This window comes from Bos grunniens, chromosome 1, assembly GCF_055505025.1.
Source record: "Bos grunniens cultivar Pamir isolate PY7600 chromosome 1, Bosgru_T2T1.0, whole genome shotgun sequence".
Classification (NCBI taxonomy): domain Eukaryota; kingdom Metazoa; phylum Chordata; class Mammalia; order Artiodactyla; family Bovidae; genus Bos; species Bos grunniens.
The window spans coordinates 85,981,243-86,005,314 of record NC_141165.1 but is presented as its reverse complement, the minus strand read 5'-3'; the positions used below and the strand labels follow the sequence as shown (position 1 = coordinate 86,005,314).

Below are 24,072 nucleotides of genomic sequence, written 5' to 3'. Positions count from 1 at the left end.
ATTAAAAGTTTTAGGATAAAATTAATTGTTTAGAATAAAAACCTTCCTAATAAATTACCTTCTTCTTTTGGGAAGTAAAAGTTAAAAAGTGAATGTATATAATATCAAAATATCTGTAAGCCCATTCTGGTTTACTTTATTAATACATTCTTGAAAACTAAGAGACTGAATACTCATGAATACTCAAATATAATTCATTGTCATATAAAGTAAACTCCTAAAACAACCCATGGACACCATTAACTCAAGATGTTTTGTATCTTTTTTTTTGTTTTGTAGCTGACTTTGGTTTCTGTGCCCAGATCACCCCTGAGCAGAGTAAGCGGAGTACCATGGTTGGAACGCCATACTGGATGGCACCAGAGGTGGTTACACGGAAAGCTTATGGCCCCAAAGTAGACATCTGGTCTCTGGGTATCATGGCTATTGAAATGGTAGAAGGAGAGCCTCCATACCTCAATGAAAATCCTTTGAGGGTAAGACCAGTTAAACACTAAACTTACTTTTAGAAAATAATTTTCTTTGAATCATTAATTTAGAACTTGCATATTCTAGGCACTGGCCAAGGATTTAGGATACAAAATTGATTAAAAACAACAAACTCGCCCCCCCCAAAAAAAAGCCCAGTCTCTTCTCTCACTCTATGTCTAGAAAGTATTTGCTTCTGAGTTACTGAGTTGAATGTGTTAGGTTAAAGAGTTCGTAATTTTTTGACAAGCTATATTATTTCTTAAATTTGCACATAAATAAGAATTTGCTCAGTTTTCTGTAGAATTAAGAGACTCTAGATATAACCTTCAGGTTATTGACTTTGAACTTTGGCCTCTGTACCCCCAGGTACAAAGAGGAAAGCAGGATCCCATCTGTGAGGAGGCTGGGTAGATGGCAGTGTTAAAGCCACATTCAGACAAAAGAGTGAGGGTCCCCAGAAACAGATGAAGTCAGTAGACTTTAAACGGTTTCATGTTCCAGCAGCTGAGGTAGAGTTCCAACTTTCCTTCTTTCTCTCTTTTTCCCTTCCTTTCTTTGCTCCCTTCCTCCTTTTCTCCCTTCTCCTCCTTCCACCCTCCCTCCCCTCTTTCCTTCCTTCTTTTACATTACCATATATAACTCCATATCAGTTAAAAAAATGCAAATCAGAACCTCAATAAAATCACTTCATGCCTACTAGAATGACTGTAATAAAAAAGGCAGAAAATGATAAGTATTGGTGAGAATCTGGAGAAACTGGAACCCTCATGCATTGCTAGTGGGAATGTAAAATGGCATAGCACTTTGGAAAACAGTTTGGCAGTTTCTTTAAAAATTGACATTGAGTTACCACGTAACTTGGCAGTTAATCTGCTAGGTAAATAACCAAGAGAATTAAAAGTATATATTCACCCAAGAACTTGTCCACAAATGTTCATAGCAGCATTATTCATAATAGCCAAAAGGTGGAAATGTCTGTCACCTAATGAGTGAATAAAGAAAAGTAGTATATCCATACAGTGGAATGTTATTTAGCCTTAATAAAGGGAAAGATGTACAGATACATGCAGCATTGAACCTTGAAGGCATTATGATAAGTGAAAGAAGTCAGACATAAAAGATTACATATTGTCGGATTCCCTTTACAGTTGATTGATTCCTCATTTGTGGTAGGGTAGTTAGGTTCTATAAAACAGCAAACACTGAATTAACAAATACTGAACCATTGCTTCTAGAGGAAGTCACATTTTTGTCAACTGATCAGTACCTCACCTTGCTTTATATCTATTTCTGTTTAAATACACTTTATTTAATATATATTGATGATTCAGTTGTGTTAGACTTACAGCCACTGTAACCCATGCTTGAATTTGGCTTATCAAACCAGTACATTTTCTCCATAAGGCACATCATAGCCTTCTTGCCCTTAGGAATGCTGAACAGTACGCTGCTTTTAACCTCTGCAGATGTTTATAGATGACCACAGAAGCACTGAGAGTATTGATTTGGAGGTTACAGATTAATTGTAGTGAATAGGTAAATTCACCTATATGGAATCCTCAGATAATGAGGATCAACCGACTATGAAGTCTCTGGAACAGGCACATCCATAGAGACAAGAGATTAGTGGTTTACAGCGACTGAAGAGAGGAGGAAATGTAATACATGTGAGTGTTCTTTTTTGGAAGGATAAAAATATACTGCAATTAGACATTAGTGATAGCTTTATAGTCTTATAAATATACTAAAGACCTTAAATTGTACATTTTAAAAGGGTGATGTGAATTACATCTCAATGAAGTAATTATTTTAAAGTTTTAAATTACCATACATGACTACAGACTTATTGCCAGAAATTAAAAAAAATTTTTTTCAAAATAAGTTGGACATGCTATAAAATGAGCTACAGAGGCCAGTGTAATGGGTATATGTAGAAGGTGCTCTGTTGGGATTGTGTTGGCTTTTAATGCTCATTTTCCTAGTACTTTTCATCCTCTTGCAGAGATTCCAGTTCAACTGAGCAATTAAAGTATTTATATAGAAGTGATTAATTTTAAAACACTGGAGAAGAGTTTTAAAACCCCCAAACTGGTTCATTCATATGTTTGGCAAACTGATTTGAGTACTTGCTCAAGACACTCAGATCAATAAGGTGCTATGCAAGGTACAGTCTTAAAGAACCAACAAAAATTTCTGCCACTATAGAAGGAGGAGAAAGACAATTTTTAAAATAGAAATAATATGTAATATGTTAAATGATGGACCCTGAAGTACTGGGGCTGGTAGGCAGAGAGTCAAGTGTCCAATTTCCAAAGAGTGGTTGGGGAGGCTTCACTGAGGTAGCATTTGAACATAGGAAATAAGAGAGTGATACTCACTTACTTAAGGGAAGAACATTTCCATCATGTGTAAAGGCCCTAAGCAGGAGCATTTCTTATATATTCAAAGATCCTTCAGGATTCTAGCATAGCTAGCCTACAGTTGAGTACATGGCAGGAGAAAAAAGGTGGATCAATTAAGACATGAAGCCAACTGTGGTACCATAGGCCTTTGAAGAATTTTGGCTTCTGCACAAGTAAGACGAGGAGACTGTTGGAGAGTATTGAATAGAGAAGTGAAAGTGATCTTCTGTTTTAACAGGATCACTCTTAGATTTTGATGGGATTACTTTGTTGAGAAGAGATTCTCAAGAGAGGCAAAGGCAGAAGCAGGAAGATCAGTTAGGAGGCTGATGCAGTGATCCAGGCAAGAAATGATGATAGCTGAGACCTGAATGGTGTTGGGGGAGGCTGGAAAAAGTAGTTGGATTCTGAATGTACTTTGAAAGGAGACCCTACATGACAGAGAGGGAGAGATGCCCCTAGGAGTTTGGCCTAAGCAGTTGGAGTGATGAAACTGAGGTTCTCCTTGGCTGAAATGGGGAAGACTGCAAGTAGAGAAGAGAAGTGGAGGTAGCAGGTACCAGATCAGGAAGTAACATTTTTAACTTGTTTTGGACATGTTAGGTTTGAGGTGCCTATTAAGATATCCAAGTGTCCATGTGGATATATTGAATAGGCTGTTGAATGTGGAAGTCTGGGATCCAGGATAGAAATATAAAATTGTTAGCTATAGAATTTTTTAAAGCTCTGAGATCAGGTCACCAGGTCTAATGAGCATAGACAGACAATAGAAGAGATATGGCTTGCATCCTGAGGTGCTGCATAGTTAAGCATTTTGATCCTAGTTTTTTAGGATATATTCCACTTCAGTTCAGTTCAGTCACTCAGTCATGTCCAACTCTTTGTGACCCCATGAATTGCAGCACGCCAGGCTCCCTGTCCATCACCAACTCCCAGAGTTCACTCAAACTCACGTCCATCAAGTCGGTGATGCCATCCAGCCATCTTATCAACTTTTTTTGGAAGTGCTACATCTGTATTTATAAGTTAATTGATTGTTATTCAATTACTCAGTCATGTCCAACTCTTTGCAGCCCCATGGACTGCAGCATATCAGACTTCTCTGTACTTCACCATCTCCTGGAGTTTGCTCAAATTCATGTCCATTGAGTCAGTGATACCATCCAAACATCTCGTCCTCTGTCATCCCCTTCTCCTCCTGCCCTCAATCTTTCCCAGCATCAGGGTCTTTTTTAATGAGTTGTTGCTTCACATCAGGTAGCCAAAGTATTGGAGTTTCAGCTTCAGCATCAGGCCTTCCAGTGAATATTCAGGGTTGATTTCCTTTAGGATTGACTGGTTTGATCTCCTTGCTGTCCAAGGGACTCTCAAGAGTCTTCTCCAGCAGCACAGTTCAAAAGCAGTAAGCACCGAAATAATCAAGTCAGAGTATACCAGGCAGTTTAAAAAAGCAGAAAAACACAACCCATGAGGGGGGAAATCAATCTATTGAAACCACCCCAGAACTGACACAGATAAAAGAATTCATGTACAAGGTCATTAAAATTATTTATTTATTTATTTTTAATATTTCTGCAAGAAATATTCACAGTAAGAAAACATGATGATTATAAACAGCTTTGCATCAATCAGTGTAGGTTCAGGTCAGGTGTTGGTGTCAAATGGGTTAAAACAATATTTTGGGAAATGAGAACCTGTACCTTCCTCTGCTGTTGCTGCTGCTAAGTCACTTCAGTCGTGTCCGACTCTGTGCGACCCCATAGATGGCAGCCCACCAGCCTCCCCCGTCCCTGGGATTCTCCAGGCAAGAATACTGGAGTGGGTTGCCATTTCCTTCTCCAATGCATGAAAGTGAAAAGTGAAAGTGAAGTCTCTCAGTCATGTCCGACCCTCAGCGACCCCATGGACTGCAGCCTTCTAGGCTCCTCCATCCATGGGATTTTCTAGGCAGGAGTACTGGAGTGGGGTGCCATTGCCTTCTCCGGTAAAATAATTTTAATAGTTGCATTCCAGATGTTAAAAGATTTAAGTAGAGACATTTGAAAGTTTTTTCTTTTTTTTAATTCAAATCTAACTTGTAGGTAGTAACTAGAGAGTTTGAGATTGTATTAATGGCAGATAATATAATGTAGATTCGTGATTTAATGATCATAGATGTAATAAACTTAATATGAAAAATAAGGACTGAAATGAATTTTTTAAAAAATGAAATAGTAGCAATGAGCTGTGAGACAGCTTTAGGTGTTCTCATATGTGTTCGATATAAGTTACAAAGTTTTAAAACAAAAAACCAGTCAACCAAGAAATCTACAGCCATTAATCTTGTAAAAACTAAGGTAAAATAAAGGTTTTCTCAGACATACAGAAATTGAAAGAATTTATCACCAGTGGATATATTAAAGGAAGTCTTTTAAGCAGAAAGAAAAAGATAATGTGGTTCTACACAAAGAAATGAAGAGCACGAGAAGTAGTAACTGTGTTGGTATATATGTACAATATTTTTCTTATCTAAGTATCTTAAAAAAATAAAACAGTGACAGAAGGAAAGAGCCTATGTGTATGTAAAATGGCAAAAGTGATTAACTAAATATGGCAGAAGAGACAAACCTCACATTCAGAAGAATTCCAAATAAAGTATGAAGATATTCCACCTCAAAGGAGATGGAGCCCAACTCCCCTTTCCTTAAGTGTAGGCTGCAAACAGAGAATTTCCTTCCAAGGAGCACAGTTTGAAAACAGGGAGAAAGGAAAAACATTCCAGTGGAGAAAGCTGACAAACATTACCTAAACCAGGCTTAGATCAACTCAGTATCATCAGTGGTAAATCATGCTGATAGTATATACCTTTGATATGATGTCATGAAAATGGTACTCTTTTGAACTTAGTTTACTGATTGCTTTATTTTTTTCTGTGCTGGGTCTTCGCTGCTGCCCAGGCTTTTCTCTAGTTGCAGTGAACAGGGCCTGCTCTCTAGTTTTGGTGAGTGGGCTTCTCATTGCAGTGGACTCTCCAGGGATATTCCCGGACTGTCCCAGACACAGGGATTGAACCTGTTTCCTGCATTGGCAGGTGGATTCTTTACCACTGAGCCACCAGGGAAGCCCTGGCACTCTTTAACTCTGATCTTCTTCCCCAAAAGCCATAATCTCAGTCTAATCATGAGAGAAAAAGGTAGAGAAAAATTCCAGTAGAGAGGCATCATACAATATAAAACCTGACCAGTACTCCTCCAAACTATCAAAGTTGTCAAAAAGTCTGAGGAATTGCTGTAGCCAAGAGGAGCCTTGGAACATATGACAACTGAATGTAATGTATGGTGTCTTGAAACAGAGACAGGAGAGGGGGACAGTGAGTGAAACAGGGATGTCTAGTGTGAATGCTGGAAGCCCTAAGGGCCCCTGTGAGGTTACTGATGCCAGTAGCAGGGATATATCTTTTTCCTCCCCCATACTTAGCTGCATAGATTATAGGCAAGATGTAGGCAGAAGTTTAAACATGTTTAGCCAAGTGAATACTATGAAGTGTGAGAAGGTCTATGAAGTGTGAGAAGGTCAAAGAAGTGATCATGTGAAAGGGATGATAGACACTGGAAAATCAATGGGAATTTAAGTCCATTGGAGTCAAAGAATTGCTGGCATTGGGGAACTAGGAGTGAAAAAGGTAGGAGGTGGAGTACAATTGAGATTCAATAGTTGCAGTTACTGGTACTGATGTTATAGCCTGTGACCATGGGATGTGTGTGGCTGAGGCAGGTGAACGGACAAGGACATCAAAGAAGACGTCAGGGAACTGTAACAAGCATCTTTGTATACTGACATTGCCATGAATGTGAGTCATGTTAGAGATAATAACAGTGTAACAGTGTTTGGGAGATATTTAAAACAAGGAAAAGTAGATATGAGTTTGAAAGCCCAGAAATTACAGAGTAGGAGGGAGAGAGCTCAAAGAGGCAGTGAGTAGCCAAAGGAACACTGGTCTCCAGGCTCAGATGTGTAAGTACAGAGGTGTGGAGAGCACTGTGGGTGAGGCCCAGTCCTCCTGGAAGAGCCAGGCCTCAATAAGAAAAGTATTTGGGGTTGGGGCAGAGGGGCAAGGAGAACTGTATGAAAAAATTTGACCCAGAAAGGGGAATATGCTGAACCAAATAGGTATTAGAATGGGGAAATTGAAGAATGACTGGGAGACCTGGGCTGCTTATAATCACTAATATGAATGAAGATAAGGAGTATAATAAGATTTATCCTAAAATGGAGAAAAGGTTACTAAGTATTTGGGGAGGAGAAGTACCTAATGCAACTGCTTTTTTTTTTTCTTTCCAATTTATTTATTTTTTTAATTGAAGGATAATTGCTTTTCAGAATTTCATTGTTTTCTGTCAGATAGCAACATGAATCAACCATAGGTATGGGCTTCCCTCTTAATCCTTTTTGATGAAAGTGTAGAAGCTCATAACAGTGTCATGATCTTAACTTGAAAATAACTGCTACCTCAGAGATTATTTCTTAGAATGAAATTTTTAAATGAAAATTTGGAAGGAAATGTCATGTAAAGAGAAATGAACTTAGGTAACAAGGAAATGGACGCTCTCATATGCCGATTGTGCCAGCTGATATCCTTTTTTTGATGGCATTTTGGTAATACAACAGAATCTTTAAATAATTCAGTTGAATATCTAGGTGACCTTGGGTTGATACTTTATCCAAAGTATGATCCATGAAATAATAAATTGTGCTTCATTAAAATTGGAATAATCTTCTCTGAGAAAGACATTATTAAGAGAATGAAATGACCAGTCACAAATATTGAAAATATATCCAAATATTTCTAAAATGCATATCTGTTAAAAAGAGTGTTATCCAAAATGTACAAACAACTCTTAGAATTCAACAAGGAAAACATCCTAATGTAAAAATAATGAAAGATTTGAACAGACAACTCATCAAAGAATATCCACGTGTGCAAACAAGGCAGGTAAAAAGATGTTCAACGTCATATCACTCGGTTCAGTTCAGTTCAGTCGCTCAGTCGTGTCCGACTCTTTGTGACCCCATGAATCGCAGCACGCCAGTCCTCCCTGTCCATCACCAGCTCCTGGAGTTCACTCAGACTCACGTCCATCGAGTCAGTAATGCCATCCAGCCATCTCATCCTCTGTCGTCCCCTTCTCCTCCTGCCCCCAATCCCTCCCAGCATCAGAGTCTTTTCCAATGAGTCAACTCTTTGCATGAGGCGGCCAAAGTACTGGAGTTTCAGCTTTAGCATCATTCCTTCCAAAGAAATCCCAGGGCTGATCTCCTTTAGGATGGACTGGTTGGATCTCCTTGCAGTCCAAGGGACTCTCAAGAGTCTTCTCCAACACCACAGTTCAAAAGCATCAATTCTTCGGCACTCAGCTTTCTTCACAGTCCAACTCTCACATCCATACATGACCACTGGAAAAACCATAGCCTTGACTAGATGGACCTTTGTTGGCAAAGTGATGTCTCTGGTTTTCAATATGCTATCTAGGTTGGTCATAACTTTTCTTCCAAGGAGTAAGCGTCTTTTAATTTCATGGCTGCAATCACCATCTGCAGTGATTTTGGAGCCCAAAAAGATACAGTGTGACACTGTTTCCCCATCTATTTCCCATGAAGTGATGGAACCAGATTCCATGATCTTAGTTTTCTGAATGTTGAGCTTTAAGCCAACTTTTTCACTCTCCTCTTTCACTTTCATCAGGAGGCTTTTTAATTCCTCTTCACTCTCTGCCATAAGGGTGGTGTCATCTGCATATCTAAGGTTATGGATATTTCTCCCGGCAATCTTGATTCCAGCTTGTGCTTCTTCCAGCCCATTGTTGCTCATGATGCACTCTGCATATAAGTTAAATAAGCAGGGTGACAATATACAGCCTTGACGTACTCCTTTTCCTATTTGGAACCAGTCTGTTGTTCCATGTCCGGTTCCAACTGTTGCTTCCTGACCTGCGTATATCTATTAGTGAGTTGCTAATGAATTAAATGTGACTTCCCTGGTGGCCCAGATGGTAAAGCGTCTGCCTACAATGCGAGTGACCCAGGTTCCATTCCTTGGTTGGGAAGATCCTCTGGGGAAGGAAATGGCAACCCACTCCAGTACTCTTGGCTAGAAAATCCCATGGACAGAGAAGTGTGGTAGGCTACAGTCCATGGGGTCGCAAAGAGTCGGACACGACTGAGCAACTTCACTTTGACTTTCAATGAATTAAAACAAAAATGAGATAGCACTACAGACCTGACAGAATGGCCTAAAATTCACACATCATTATCTTACAGATTCCATAATTTATATTAGGGTTTGCTCTTGATGTCATATATCCTATGGATTTGAACAAATGTATACTGAATAATGTGTCCTTTATTAAAGTATCTTAAAGAGTGTTTTCACTGCTTTAAAAATCCTGTGTTCCATCTGTTTATCTATAGTTATATAGATGTAGCTAGTTTAAAGTTTTTTAGAAAAGATTTCAACAAATTTCATTGTTTTAAACTGTTGTATAACTTAGGGAAAAAATCTTAAGAAAGATAAATGAGGTACTATTTGTTAATTGTAAAATTGTAGTCATTTTTCTTTATACCCTTATGTATTATAGTAGGTTTTTCTTTGCCAATGTGCATTTGTAATCCAAAAAACAAGAAAAGGGTGAAGATAATTTTGAAAAAGAAGTCAGGGAAATATAACGTCTAAATATAAAGTTAAAAATATTTAACCAAAATGGGTAGAAATAAGAACATTACTTTAGTGTATATGGCAGTTGTCTTTAAGTAACTTTTAAAGTACTCTCTCACTTCGTTGAACTGTCTCAAGTATGTCAAAATTATTCTTGTGTTTTTAGGCCTTGTACCTGATAGCAACTAATGGAACCCCAGAACTTCAGAATCCAGAGAAGCTTTCCCCAATATTTCGGGATTTCTTAAATCGATGTTTGGAGATGGATGTGGAGAAAAGGGGTTCAGCCAGAGAATTGTTACAGGTGAGTTTGGAAATAATACTATTTGGGGGAAAAGTTGTCTTTTTTGAATAGTCCCAGAAAGTTTTCATAGGGTTAATAAGTATATTTCACTGTGCTTTCATCAGCAGCAGCATGGCAGCTGCTGCATTTTCGGATTTTATCTGCTGGGAATAAAATATCCGTAACACTGGAATAGGAATGTGAGTTTTTACGTATTACCAGTTTTCACACCAGTTCATTGCAGTCATGGGTATCTGAATCATTTAACTGAGTTTTTGTAGTACTGGAAGAACTAAGAAGAATTCACTTTCAACCATAAAAGTGATGTATTATGTTGATTTTTATATAGGTGTTGAAATATTTGTTAAATAAATTATGATCTATAAAATAGTCTTCAGGGCTTACTTGAAAAAAAAATTTAGCTTCTAAACTTGTGACATTTACACATTCATTTTGTCCTGCTCTTTCTGGCAGCATCCCTTCCTGAAACTGGCCAAGCCATTATCCAGCTTGACACCACTGATTATGGCAGCTAAAGAAGCAATGAAGAGTAACCGTTAACATCATTGCCGTGGCCTCATATTCTTTTTTCCATTTTCTAAAAGAAGTCTTTTAATATATGAAAATTATTATTCTTTTGGGGTTTAAAGAAATGGTCTGCATAACCTGGAGAAAAAAAAAATAAACTACTACTTCCTGAAGACAACCAAGAAAAAATTGCAAAACAGAATGACAACTTTAGGGTCCAAAAGGAACTGTGGACTGAATCACTAGCCTTACGTCTTTGTGCAGAAAGCCCGTCAGGGCCATTTATCATGCTTGAGATTTGCATTTTATTTTTCTGATATCATTATAATAGATCCCATTCATTTTCCCTTTTGGGGTGTTTTCAATACTTGAATGGCAGATTTGAGTTTTTCAGAGTATTTGTTTTATCTGCTAGTCTTCTTTTCTCTCTTCTTCATAGCTTTCTTTTTCCTTGACTTTCTCCTTTTGAATTGCTTTGAGAAGTGTTTCTTATGCCTAAATTGGAGGCAAGTGTGATGGAAATTATGTAGCTCCTTATATTGGCAAAGGAACTCAGTATGGTTTAACTTTGTATAGAAGTTAGAACTAGCTATCGTTACATGTAATATTTCAGTTTAGAATTTGAGCTGAAGGGAAGAAAAGTATGTGATTTTTACCTTTTTTTAGCAAATGTGAAAGAGTCAATTTTAGAAATTTCATGGTAGTGAGTTGTTTGGCATTTGTTACATGTATAGAGAGAAGACTAATAATCTATATTTATAACTAAATCATTGAAACAAAAAAAAGAATCCCATTGACTATACTTTCGTAGAGGGTTTTTTTTCTTTCCTGTGTCCTCAGACTCTGCTTTAGGACTTTGTGCCACTATTTTCCTCTTCCCTCTTTTTTTCCCCCTTCATTTTGGAAATAAGTTTCTGTATATGTTGTAAGTTTAGCTAGTTTGTTTGTTTTTTAATTAACCCTCTCTCACCCTACTCCTCCCTCTCCCTTCCCATGGCAAATAATATAATAACCATTGAATTTTAAAATTTAAAACTTAACTATTTTTTTCCATTTAAAGGTGAAAAATATTTGGAGTTAACAGAGACAAAGTGAGAGACTTGAACCTTGGTGAGCTCTAAAATAATTAGATAAGATTATATTCATGGAAGAGAAATATTAGTTACTTAGAGATGCAGCTTCTGACCAGTAAACTGTAGAGATTTGTGATAAACATTGTTCCCAACCCATTATCAGCATTCTACTGTCTGTGAGAACTTAAGTGACAAAGTACTTCTTAGTAAATTCATGGGTCATATGAGATGTTGAGTTACTTTTGATTTTTTTCAAATAAGTAAATAATATTCATGTAAAAAACTGGAGAAAGAAGGAATAATGAAATGTGCTTGTTAATAACAATACTGTTTTTATTTTAAAGATTTAAAAAAGGTCTGTGACCTGTAGCATTAATTATTAGAGTGCCCACTCTTCTCCCTTCCTCTCCTGTCCTCTTCTTTGCTGGTCATTTCAATTGTTTTACTTCTGAAGGCAGTATTTCCCTTCTGACATGGCAAGAGCCATGTAAAAGAGAAAAATCTGTGGTTTGGTTCTGGCTTTTTATTCCCACCATTCTCTCATAATTGACTTCACACCTACTTGCCATCCTGCAATAGTATGAATTGTGAATAAAAATAATTTTGATGTTTTGAAGTGCATTAGGAGAACTGATAGAGTTTTATTTCCTGTCATTCCCACCATATTTGTGTTAAGATATAGGTGTAAGGATAGAAATGGCTGGTGGTTGTTGTTGTTGTTGTTGTTTTTTTAATTGGTAATGCAATGTTGGAAGGTTATACAAAAACAAGTAAAATAATTCATGGAATTTGTATCTAAAGCACTTAATGGTCTCTGTTTTCAGTTTGATTGTTGATTTTATTTTTCTCTGGATTATATTGGCCTTCTACAGCTATTACTAAATTACAGAAAAAGCTGGTTTATCTGGTGGAAAGCTACAGTGTCTCTTGAGTTCCAGATTTGGACATTCTTTGTAAATAGCTGTCTGGATGGATTATAATAAAGAAGATGCTACCAGTGAAATAGAAAACCAACTAAATGACACAAGACTGTGATCCTCATGACCACTCTAGAAGGCACTTGTATACATAAATCATAAAGACCATATTAATTGGATGCAGTGCCAGTGCCCCGTTTTTTTGCCTGTGACTCAACAAAGATCTTTTCAGTTTATAAAAGCAGTTTGGGTTTGTATTTACAACTTCTCTAATGGTTACCTGCATGTCCATTGCTGGCAACGGACTTTGTCATTAAAACCTGACTCCTAGGCTAAGGGAGCTACACTGTGGTTTATTCTTTACTTACTTGGATAAACTAACTTGTAATAGAAATATACTTTGGTTAATTCTGAACTGTGTCATTTTTGAATAATCCTAAAAGCAATACAGAATTGTGATTTATTAATTTTAAATTAAAATGTTCACATCTTGTTGCAAGAAAAATTATATCTGAATCAAGATTCACGGTTTTTTCTTAATAACTGCCTTTTGTATTTACCCTTTTTGTCATTACTTTAGAATGAAAATTCTCATTTAAATCTAAAAATTACCTTAGTAGTCTTCTTTTGTTGTTAAGACAATATTACTATAGTATTTATTATATTTCAGACTCTCTGGCAGTCTAAAAGTTTCCTTTTCTTCCTGTTCCTTTTGCTGCTTTTAGGGACAGTTAAATCTGGGAAACCATGAAAATATTGAATATTTTATTCTACCTAGAATAGTAAAAAACAAGTAGACTGATTGTGCTAGCATCAGAAACTAAGGCTAACACAACTGTCTTTATGTGTTGAGTGCCTGGCACGTAATATAAATTCTCTTTCCCTCAATATATAAATATTAAGCTGCTTAAGATGTATCTAGATGTTACCACAGTCCTAAATGACCCTGTGCCTTTAATGAGCAATTTAAAACTACCTATGAGTATTTCTTTGTAGGGCTCACATAAATGCATATTTGTTTATATATACTGTATTCTAGTTTGGAGTAATTCTAGATCCGATCAGACAGTGGCTCTAATTAGAACAAGATGGGTGCTTAAAATTTTTGCATTAGTTTTTTAGTCTAAAAATTTAAAAACATACTGAGATTCATATCAAGTGAAATGTCTAAAATCATTATAGAATATAGCTGAAGTCCTCAACTTCTTTGAGGTTTTTTATAGTGAAATTCATGGTAATATAAAAAGCAGATTGTCTTCCTTGTCTCAACTGCTCCCACAATAGAGGAACAGTTAAAATCAGTTTTTCCCCACAGGTATATGAGTATGTGTAAGAAAGGGAAAAAGAAAATACACACACGGATTTTATTTCTCACTAACACATTTATTGACCACACTGACAAAGACGCCATGGTAAATATTGTGAGGATTACAAAGGAGAACTGAGCACCGGCCTGGCCTTGAGAGAACTGAAGTCTTTCTCACTCACAATTCTAGATGTTGCCAAATGGAGAGAAAAAATGTATGATAATTTTGTCAAGCATACTTTCATTCTGTGTTAAGCAAAGAATTAACTTTGAACATCTTTGGTAGGAATGTCTTGTGGGTTTTTTTTTTTTTTTTTGTAGCTAGAAATGGAATTAAGTGAAAGTAACTTGTTTTCTGTTTTGTCTTCAAATTTTATATTGACTTATTTTTAATTTAATCCCATTCAATTATTTAATTGTTACAATGACATTAACTGCTGTATTTGATGACCTTGTTCAATAATTTTGTTCTTTCAGGGCTAGAAATAAACTTTTTAATGTTCATTTTCCCTTTTCCTAAACTATAATTCTTTCTTAAGATCAGAGTAGCTTAAAAGAATATATGTAATAGGTTTTCAAAGAACATCCTAGTATTTTTAAGGATGACTATTTTTTAAACGTGTCACAGCACTATGAATGTATTACAGAGCTCCAAATTAGAAAGATTTTCAGAAATCATTGAGTAATAAGCATGAGCCTTCCCTCTTCTAAATCAGGTTCAGAATAAATTTATTCAAAATGAAACATGCAGTGTTCAAAGGCATCATTTCGTTATACACATTTAATTTGAATGTTGGATATCCTAACATGGAGAACAGATGCATTATAGAGTTCAGGATGAAAAAACAAAATTGTATGTAAAAAAGTATGAGGATGTAGGCAATGACTGCTTAAAATATATTTGTTACACTATAAAACTTCTTAGTGCTATTCTGACATCTGTATTTCTTTAACTATGGCAAATGCTCAAAACGTTTGTCTAGGAAAAGTTTAAAAATGCCTGGGCGATTGATTTGATTGAAAAGCACTATTTGTAGGAGCTTGATACATGCTTTACTACTGTTTTGAAATTTGTGACTTTTTAAAATTAGAGAATTATTTTTTATGCAAATCATTTTTAAACAAGCTTTATCTTTTGATGAGGAGGAAGAGGAGTAGAACAATGAAGGGAAAGGTCTTTTTTAAGCCTCATTTTTTTTTAGGTTTTTAGCAAAATAATATGCATAGATAATCTTTAAGGAGTCGTAATAAACAGTGCCAGTCCTCAGCTGTTAGCTTCCTCACTGCAGAGTCCTGCTCCACAGAGGCATCTGCTTTTAACTTTGAACTGGTTTTAGCATGCATTAATTTTCAGATTTCTAAATTATATACTTACACTGGTATTTTTTGATATTTCTTCTAGAAGCTTCCTACTATTACAGTTGGGAATTTGATTACCATGCCATTTTCCCATTTTTACTCCCTATACTCTCCCAATTAAGAAGGGTGGCAAAATTTGATTAGTGGTCAGTTTTTAACTCAATACTATGTGAAGTGTTGATCATTTGAGTAATTTATCATCACCATATGTCATTTCTTGTTCAACTTTTTGCTTTTCTTATTGTCAATCTTGTCTTTCATTTCCTTTGAAAGTTTCTATGTTCCCATCACTAAGTTTTTCCAGACTCATCGCAAAAGCCCTCTGAAGGCTGTTTTCTATGCAATTAAATGTCTCGGATAAGGACTGTTCCTTTTTCTGATTAGGGCTTCAGTTTGGTCTCTTGCTTTCCAGGCCTTCTGCCCTCTGGCATCTGAGACTGTTTCACTTTTCGACTGAATTTAGAATTTTTGTTTCCTCTTGCTTGGTTTGTTCTTCATTTTGGAGAAGTACATCTTTCATTAGTGTCCTGAGGAAGGATGCATATTGGTTAAGATTTTTAAGACCTTGCATGCAAGTCTGAAAATGTCTCAGATTTAATCGATAATACAGGATTTCAGGTTGGAAATCATCTTCCTAGAGAATTTTGAAGTCCCTACTTTATCTGTAAAACCTGCCATTTCTGATAACATCTTTTTATGTAACTCATTTTTCTGCCTCTCTGGAGTTTTTGTTCTGAAAATTTACCTTGAAACCTTGGAGAGGGTCTATATGTTTAGCTTTTGGCGGGCCTTGTTGATAAAGACTAATTTCCTTCAGTTCTGGTGAATTCTTATATTATTTCTTTGATAATTGCCACATTTTCTCTGTGTTATTTCCTTCTGGCATTCCAGCATTAATCTCCTGTTTTTCTTATCTTTCTCTCCTGCTTTCTTTCCCTTTGCCTTCTGTTTTTAACTTTCTGGGAGAATTTCCTTGATTTTATCTCTGACCCTTTTTTGAACATATATCACCTGTTGCTTCTTGTTTTAATTTTTTTTTCACCCACACTGTGCTGCTTGTGAGATTTTTTTTAGTTCTCCAAAGAGGGGGCTGATCCTCGCCATGGCAATAAAAGCACCAAGTTCTAACCACTAGAGGGCCAGGGAGCTCCCTCCTGTTTTTAATTTCTAAAAGGTCATTCTTCCTTTCTGATCTTTTTGTAGGTTTCTGGTCTTGTTTCATAAATCCAGTATCCTCCCCCGGTGTATTAAAGAGTTTTTCCTTACCTCAGATTGCCATAACAAAATATCATATACTGAGTGGCTTCAACAGCAGAAATTTATTTCTCACAGTCCCAGAGACTTGAAAGTTGAAGATCAAGATGCTGGCAAAGTAAGTTTCATTGTGAGGCTTTTTGCCCTGTAGGTGGCCATCATTTTGCTGTGTGCTCCCTGAACCCCATTCTGTGTATATACACTTGGAAAGAGCAGTCTCTCTCTTCTTATAAGAACACTAATCTCATCATAAGATCTCACCCTCATGACCTCATCTAACTTGAGTGACCTCCCCAAAGACCTCCATCTCCAAATTTCAATACAGTATGGGCTAGGGTTTCAGTATATGAATTCAGGGGCAGACACAAATATTCAAGCCAAAATAGGTCTTTTTTTTTAGAGGTTTTTTTTTTTTTTTTTTTTTTAATTATCTCTGGAATTGTTTACTCTTAAATATAACACTGTCTGGAACTGCACTAAACATTTCACATTGATTTTTCTTAATTCTCAGTGGGACTCTTGGTGCTGCCCACTGCTCATTCATTTCACTCCTAGGTCTTTTTTTTTTTTTCCCTTTCTCTTTTTTTCTCCAAACTGTCTATCACCTGACTCCCAACCCTTTTATCTCACCATCTCAACACTTAACTTCTCCCTTACAGCCAAAATTCTGGGGGGTTTTGTCTTTGTCTTCCTTTTGATCTCAGTGAAAGATGTTTTTCCTCTTGGCGACCAGCCTCACCAGGGACCCGTTGTCAGTATTCTGCCACCTCCTAGGTCTCCAAGCCACTTTGATCCTAACTCTGCTGTGCCTTTTACTTGTCCTTCTGTTCTGTCTAACCCTCAGCAAAAAAAGGCATGCTGGAAAGAGGAGACCAGACTTGTTGTTTCTCTTCATTATCATGTTGCAGCTACCATCAGCATGTCTTTGAAACTACCCTTACCAGTGTCTCAGAATCACTGAATTTGAAATATTCTCAAAACATCAAAAAGATGACTTTCTTCAACAGGTAACTAATGTGCTTACTGGTGTATTTGAGGATTTCCATGATTCCACTCATTATCAGTCTTCCTTTGTACAAAGTAGAGGACTTTCATTCATCGATTTTTAAAAATGTTGTGACTAGATACTTACTTGAGGCTAAGGTTCAGAATGTGATGTAGGTGTAGCTTTGGTAAGCTTTTAATCAGTAGGATTATGTTTTCAACACTGAATATAAAATATGCAAACAGCTCTTGGTAAACTTAGTATTTGTGAAGGAAGAGTGATGAGGATAAAAAGAGCAAATTCTTAAAAATTTCTTCAGAACTTAATTTGCAGTGTACATTTGAGTAATAGATTTGCCTTGCTAATAATTTTTAGCTCTGAAATGTGTTTCTGTTCTTGAGCATATTAACATGGGCACCTAGAGGAGAAAGACTTAGCTAGGAATGTGCAGAGTGATAGAGGAGAGCCAGCTCGGCCTTAAAAATGGCATTAATTCTTAGTCAGAAATTAAGAGTTGATGAGTACCTCTTTTTTTTAAAGAGATTTATATAGCCTGTCACAGTGATTATAACATTTTAACCTATGCATCTTAGTTTTTGGTTAGAGGAAAAGACTAAAAGGATTGTCTACAGAAAACAGAATATGTTCAGTATATATTGATAGCCTTTGTATAAATTTGTAACCCAAGTTGATTATTTTGAAAGGAAAAACACTCATGTGGATGTATAATTTCTGGTATACTTGTTTAAAAAAGATCTCATTATTTTTTATCCACAGATCCCAGTGTATGTTCTGTAACAGGTGAAAAAATTTACCCTTGTGCTGCCCATCCCCCCTTTTTTAACAATCAAAATGGAGTAACAGTACCAAATACATTCTTGTCTTTCATTTTTCTATCTGTAGATACATAGTGTTGCTATGAATGCATTGCCCAAAAAAATGTTTCTCTCAATTTTTTAACTACTTTACCCTGACTTCTCCTATATTTAAAAACAGAAGTGCACCATTTTCAAAAACTATTTGATCTGGGCCGTAAGATTAAAGACTATCTAACAGTACAATCTGATTCTGATTAATATATTGTCTTTAAAATCTTTAAGGAGTTTTGTGGTTGAAGCTAGAAGACATCTTAATCACATTCAGTATTCCTTATTCTTTAGGATACTATAAATTTTGCTGCTAATAACTTTGTTGAAGAGCTTTGTTTTTCAATAAACTCTAAAAAAAAAACTTTAACCATTTGACTTTTTACTATAGACATTGCTACAATTTTCATTACACTCTTCTTGATTATATGAAAAGTATGTAAATATTTTACCTTTTCTTTTGTTCATGTGTAGATCTTTTGGGGTATGTTTGAAAACCAAGACATCATTGAAAAATAAATTTAGGCCATGGGCTGTTGGGTGCTACATGGATCAGCCAATTTCATATAACTTGTGTTGTCAGCCAATCAAATATTAATACTTCTCCACTTCCTTTCGTATATGCTTATTTTACTACTGATATTCCCCACTGTGTGTCCTGTTTCAATATTTATTTTAACGACAAAGCACAGGTGACGCTGGTCTTGACACAAATCTAAGTACTTGAGTATTTCTTGCTGCACATTTCTTCATCCATCACTAAGCACTGTAAAACAGAGCTTTATTAAAGCTTTTTTTAAACTTGGTTTCATCATACAGTTATTTGGAGTTTCTTCTAAATAAAAATAAAATTGGAGTGTATAATTTTAAATTTTACTGCCAGTGGTAGAACCAGTTATGCTTTTAATTAGTAACCGTATTAGTAGACTGTACTAAAAATGCTACGGTGAAGTGATAGTTTTCTTTTTATTTGTTTTGGGTGATAAAAAGTGCTTATTACATCATAGGGATTTTTATATTTAGGGTCAAATGAGTTAGTTTCACATAAAATGCTTGGAATGTGCTTAGCAGATATTAAGCATTCAATAAGTGTGATCTATTACTTTTTAAAACCATACTCTTTGGACAGTCCTTTATGATAATGCAGTAGCAGGTAGGGGGCTAATGAACTGAGAATGCTGCACAGAGCCATCTGCCCTTTCCCTGTACTTCGTCTTTTGAAAAATGTATGCATAATACATCTTAAGGAAATTACATTGCAAGTATTATGTGAAGACAGCCCCAGTACATCACTGTTTGGATACTATGAAATTGCATATCTTATTTTGTAGTATTGCCCAACTTGCAGTATGATACACTCTGTTTTATAGGTTGTATAATCATTTTCCTGAAAGGGGTTTTTTAAAGAAAAAACATACTTTGGGAATTGGTTTATATATATCTATTATGGTAAATCTTACTATAAGTAACAGGTACCCAAGAGTGAATGAACAAGTAAGTCACACAAAGAAAGTCCACTGGTGGTTTGTGTTTCATGGAGTTCAGCAGTGCCATCAGCTACTTGGACTCTGTCCTTATTTTGACTCTACCATTCTCTGCATGTAGGCCTGTATCCTTATGCCTGGCTGCTCAGATGCAAGATGGCTGCTCCACCTCCAGTTTCACGTCAGGCAGGAAGAAGAAACATGGGCAGAAGGCAAGGGGAAAGCAGGAAGGAGTAGTGTCTATGTCAGTAAAGTACATGTTCCCAGAAACCCTTAGCTTCTGTCTCATTGGCCATAACTCTTATTTGGCATCTCCTAGCTGCAAGAGATTCTGGGGAAGAGTGTTTTAAGAAGCTGTTGCTTCCCAGACAAAAGCAGACTTGATAATAAAGGGGAAATGGGTGTACACAGCAGTAGCCACCATAGCTTGCATGTGAAAACGCACAATTTCAGTTTTTTATAACTCTTCTTAGTCTGTTTGTGCTGCTATAATGGAGTATCATATACTGAGTGGCTTATAAACAAGCTTATTTCTCACAGTTCTGCAGGCTGGAAGTCCAAGATCAAGGTGCCAGAGATTGGGTATCTGGTGGGGTCCCTCTTCCTAATGTATAGCTTTGCTTCTCACTCTGTCCTCATATGGTGGACGAGGCAAAGGTACTCCTTGGGGTCTCTCTTACAAGGGCACCCTCATGACCTAATCATCTCCCAAAGGCCCCACCTCTTCATACAGTCATATTGGGAGTTGTCTCAACCTATGAATTTTAGGGGAGACAAAAACATTCAGTGTATGGCATCCCCTTTCACATCTTTGTCTCCATTGATACTAAAAAACTCATTTTCAGAAGAGAAAGGGTCAGAGAGGCTATTTTGCTCGGTAATTACCCAGCTGGAATTTCAGCCTTTCCCATCAACTCCTAGGGAGTTAACTTGAAACAACTTTCAGCTCAGTAGGCCTTACTTCAGTTGTATAGATAGCTGATTTTCTAAAAAATTTATTTGGCTGTGTCAGGTCTTTGTTGGGTCATGTGGGATCTTTCATTGCAGTGCCCAGTTTCTCTAGCTGTGGTGCATGAGCTCAGTAGTTGTGGCATGAGGGATCTTAGTTCTCCAACCAGGGGTAAAACCTGTGTCCCCTGCATTGCAAGGCAGATTCCTAATCACTGAACCACTGGAGAAGTCCTTGCATACATGCTAAGTTGCTTTAGCCATGTCCAACTCTGTTACCCCATGGACTATAGCCCACCAGGCTCCTCCATCCACGGGATTCTCCATGCAAGAATGCTGGAGTGGGTTGTCAGGCCCTCCTCCAGGGGATCAATTTTCCAGACTCGAGGATCAAACCCGAATCTCATTATGTTTCCTGCATTGGAAGGCTGGTTCTTTACCACTAGCACCACCTGGGAAGCTCCTGGATAGCTGATTTTGAAGGAACGTGTAATTGTTTACATTGTAGGTGGATTCTTTACCTGGTTGTCATTGCCTACTCCAGGGGATTCTCCCAACCCAGGGATTGAACCAGTGTCTCTTGCATTGGCAGACAAATTCTTTTATCACTGCACCTTGGAAAACTTAAATGCAATTTAAATATAGATGCATTGTTACATATTTAGTTATACATCAGTCAGAAAAGACCACAAGTAGCTGCTATGACTTCTTTATGGAGTGACTGGTTTAGCTTAGCTGAGGCAAGGCAGCCATCCAGAGCAGGAGCAGAAATGACCCACTTGCCCAAAGTAAATGGCTTCCATGGTTTTGCTTTGCCCTTGAGTTTGTTCTAAAGGGCATTGCTGCCACTGTTGGTCTCGAAGATAGATTATGCTGAGCATCAAAAAACTGATTTCTTGCCGCTGCCGTGTGATACTTAGGGTTGGGAAGGTCTGCTGGAGGAGGAAATGGCAACCCATTCTAGTATTCTTGCCTGGAGAATCCCATAGAAGAGCCTGGTGGACTATAGTCCACCAAGAGAAAGAGTTAGACATGACAGAGTGACTGAGCACTCAGGTTTACACTATTCTGTAAGAATTATATATAACAATCTGACTGTTCAGAAGCACGGACTCTTTTGGTTCTTGAGTCAAACTCAGTATCTGCAAAGTCACATTCTCATGGGGAGAGAATGCCATTGCATCACTTCACATTTTTTAATGTTTTAAGCCAGCTTTTCTACTCTCCTTCACCCTCATCAAGAGGCTCTTAGTTCCTCTTCACTTTCTGCCGTTAGAGTGGTGTCATCAGCATATCTGAAGTTGTTGATATTTCTCCCTGCAATCTTGATTCCAGCTTGTAGCTCATCCAGCCCAGCATTTCGCATGATGTACTCTGCATACAAGTAGGGTGAGAGATACACAGTGTTGTATTGCTTTCCCAATTTTGAACCATTCATTCCATGTAAGGTTCTAATTGATGCTTCTTGACCTGCATACAGGTTTCTCAGGAGACAGGTAAGATGGTCTGGTATGCCCATCTCTAAGAATTTTCCAGTTTGTTGTGAACCACATAGTCAAAGACTTTTGCATAATCAATGAAACAGAAATAGGTGTTTTTCTGGAATTCCCTTGCTTTCTCTGTGATCCAGTGAATGTTGGCAATTTGATCTCTGGTTCCTCTGTCTTTTTTAAATCCAGCTTATACATCTGGAAAGTCTCAATTCAAGTACTGCTGAAGTGTAGCTTGAAGGATTTTGAGCATAACCTTACTAGCATGGGAAGTGAGCACAACTCTGTGGTAGTTTGAACTTCTTTGGCACTGCCCTTCTTTGGAGTTGGGGAGTCCTGTGGCCACTGCTGGGTTTTCCAAATTTGCTGACATAGCTAGAGCAGCACTTTATAACACCATCATCTTTTAGGATTTTAAATAGCTCAGCTGGAATTCCATCACCTCCACTAGTTTTATTGGTGGTCATGCTTCCTAAGCCACTTGACTTCACACTCCAGGATGTCTGGCTCTAGTGAGTGACCACACCATCGTGGTTATCTGGGTCTTCAGGACTTCTTCGTACAGTTCTTTGTATTCTTGTCACCTCTCTATGCATTACATCTAGATACAGTTATGTAGACCAAGCAGTTCTTGAAGGGTGCAAAGAACATTTATTTCTGTTCCTTCTTCTCCAATCCATTTCATGGGGCTAGTTCTTCCCTTTTCCCTGGATGAAATTTAGAACAAAGTCTCAGGCAGTTTTACCAGCAAGTTCTTAGAATATTCAAGGAAAAATTATTCCAGTCCTGCACAAACTATTTCAGGATGTAGAAAACACCCCTCAAATTCTGTTTCGAGGATAGCATAAAACGTGATACGAAAACAATATGTGAAATTTACAAGGCAGTCTCATTCATGAAAATCCAAATCTAGCGATGTATGAAAAAGGTAGTACATTCCAATCGAGTTACGTACGGTTAGGTTTATTGCACAGACTTACTAAACACCTGTAAGTCAGTCACTATTTGGTGCTGGCTGGGGCTGTAGTCGGAGAAGGCAATGGCACCCCACTCCAGTACTCTTGCCTGGAAAATCCCATGGACGGAGGGGCCTGGTGGGCTGCAGTCCATGGGGTCGCTAAGAGTCGGACACGACTGAGCGACTTCACTTTCACTTTTCACTTTCATGCATTGGAGAAGGAAATGGCAACCCACTCCAGTGTTCTTGCCTGGAGAATCCCAGGGACGGGGGAGCCTGGTGGGCTGCCGTCTATGGGGTCTCACAGAGTCGGACACGACTGAAGCGACGCAGCAGCAGCAGCAGCAGCAGCAGCAGCACGGGCTATAGTGGTGAATAAGCCCAGGCTCTTCCCTCCTGGCGGAGTGTTCTCAGCCGAAGAGAGGCAAAGCAGGGATTACAGAGGCACATAGCGATGCCAAGAGGAAAGATCACCATCGAAAAACCAGGGAAGAAAAACCTAGGCCAGGCTTCACAGTGCATCCAGAGCAGCAACGTGTCTTTCGCTTTTGGCCAAAGAGAGACTAATGAAGAGAGAGGTCGTATAGTAGCTGTGGTCTGCCTTAGCCCCTTGGCGGCTGTGGTCCGCCAAGCCCTTTCAAACTTGAGAGCAGCATGTAAAGAAGCCTCAGACCCGGTCTGACATTCAGATCCTGGTTTCTACAACCCTCCTGCGCTAGGAAGGAGGTGCCGGGGCGCGACCAAATGCCTACCGGGAGGGCCGGGGAGCGTGCGCCGCCCTCGCTCGCTCCCCGCCCTCCACACACGGCTAGGGCGGGGCCGAGGCGGAAGAGGACTGAAGGAGGTGACGGTGTAAGTGAGCGCCGGAGTCGCGGCAGCGGATCCGGAGGAAGCTCGGCGGCGGTGGCTGCTGTAAGCAGGCCGAATTCCTGCTGGCTGACGAGGCTTCCTCTAAAGCTGGCGAAGGCGGGGCCGCAGTCCGAGCTGCCGCAGTATCTGGACCCACGACGGGGCAGGTGCCGGCAGCAAGGGACGTAGGTAAGCGGGAACCTGGGTG

General features: G+C 38.1%; 2 protein-coding genes across 9 annotated transcripts in view; both read left to right on the top strand.

Annotated features, from left to right (window-relative positions):
• The window catches only part of PAK2 (p21 (RAC1) activated kinase 2), a 99,577-nt gene extending 81,072 nt beyond the window's left edge, over window positions 1-18,505 (top strand). For all 3 annotated transcript variants that reach the window (XM_086400468.1, XM_086400456.1, XM_086400465.1), the window contains exons 13-15: window positions 280-476; window positions 9,731-9,868; window positions 10,322-18,505. In XM_086400468.1, the coding sequence (XP_086256594.1) occupies window positions 280-476; window positions 9,731-9,868; window positions 10,322-10,408 (422 nt within the window). In that variant the 3' untranslated portion in view covers window positions 10,409-18,505. The remainder of the gene's footprint in view (window positions 1-279; window positions 477-9,730; window positions 9,869-10,321) is intronic.
• A 5,372-nt stretch (window positions 18,506-23,877) lies between these two features.
• The window catches only part of SENP5 (SUMO specific peptidase 5), a 45,616-nt gene continuing 45,421 nt past the window's right edge, over window positions 23,878-24,072 (top strand). For all 6 annotated transcript variants that reach the window (XM_086399982.1, XM_086399971.1, XM_086399957.1 and 3 more), the window contains exon 1: window positions 23,878-24,053. The gene's annotated coding sequence lies outside the window, so the exon portion shown is untranslated. The remainder of the gene's footprint in view (window positions 24,054-24,072) is intronic.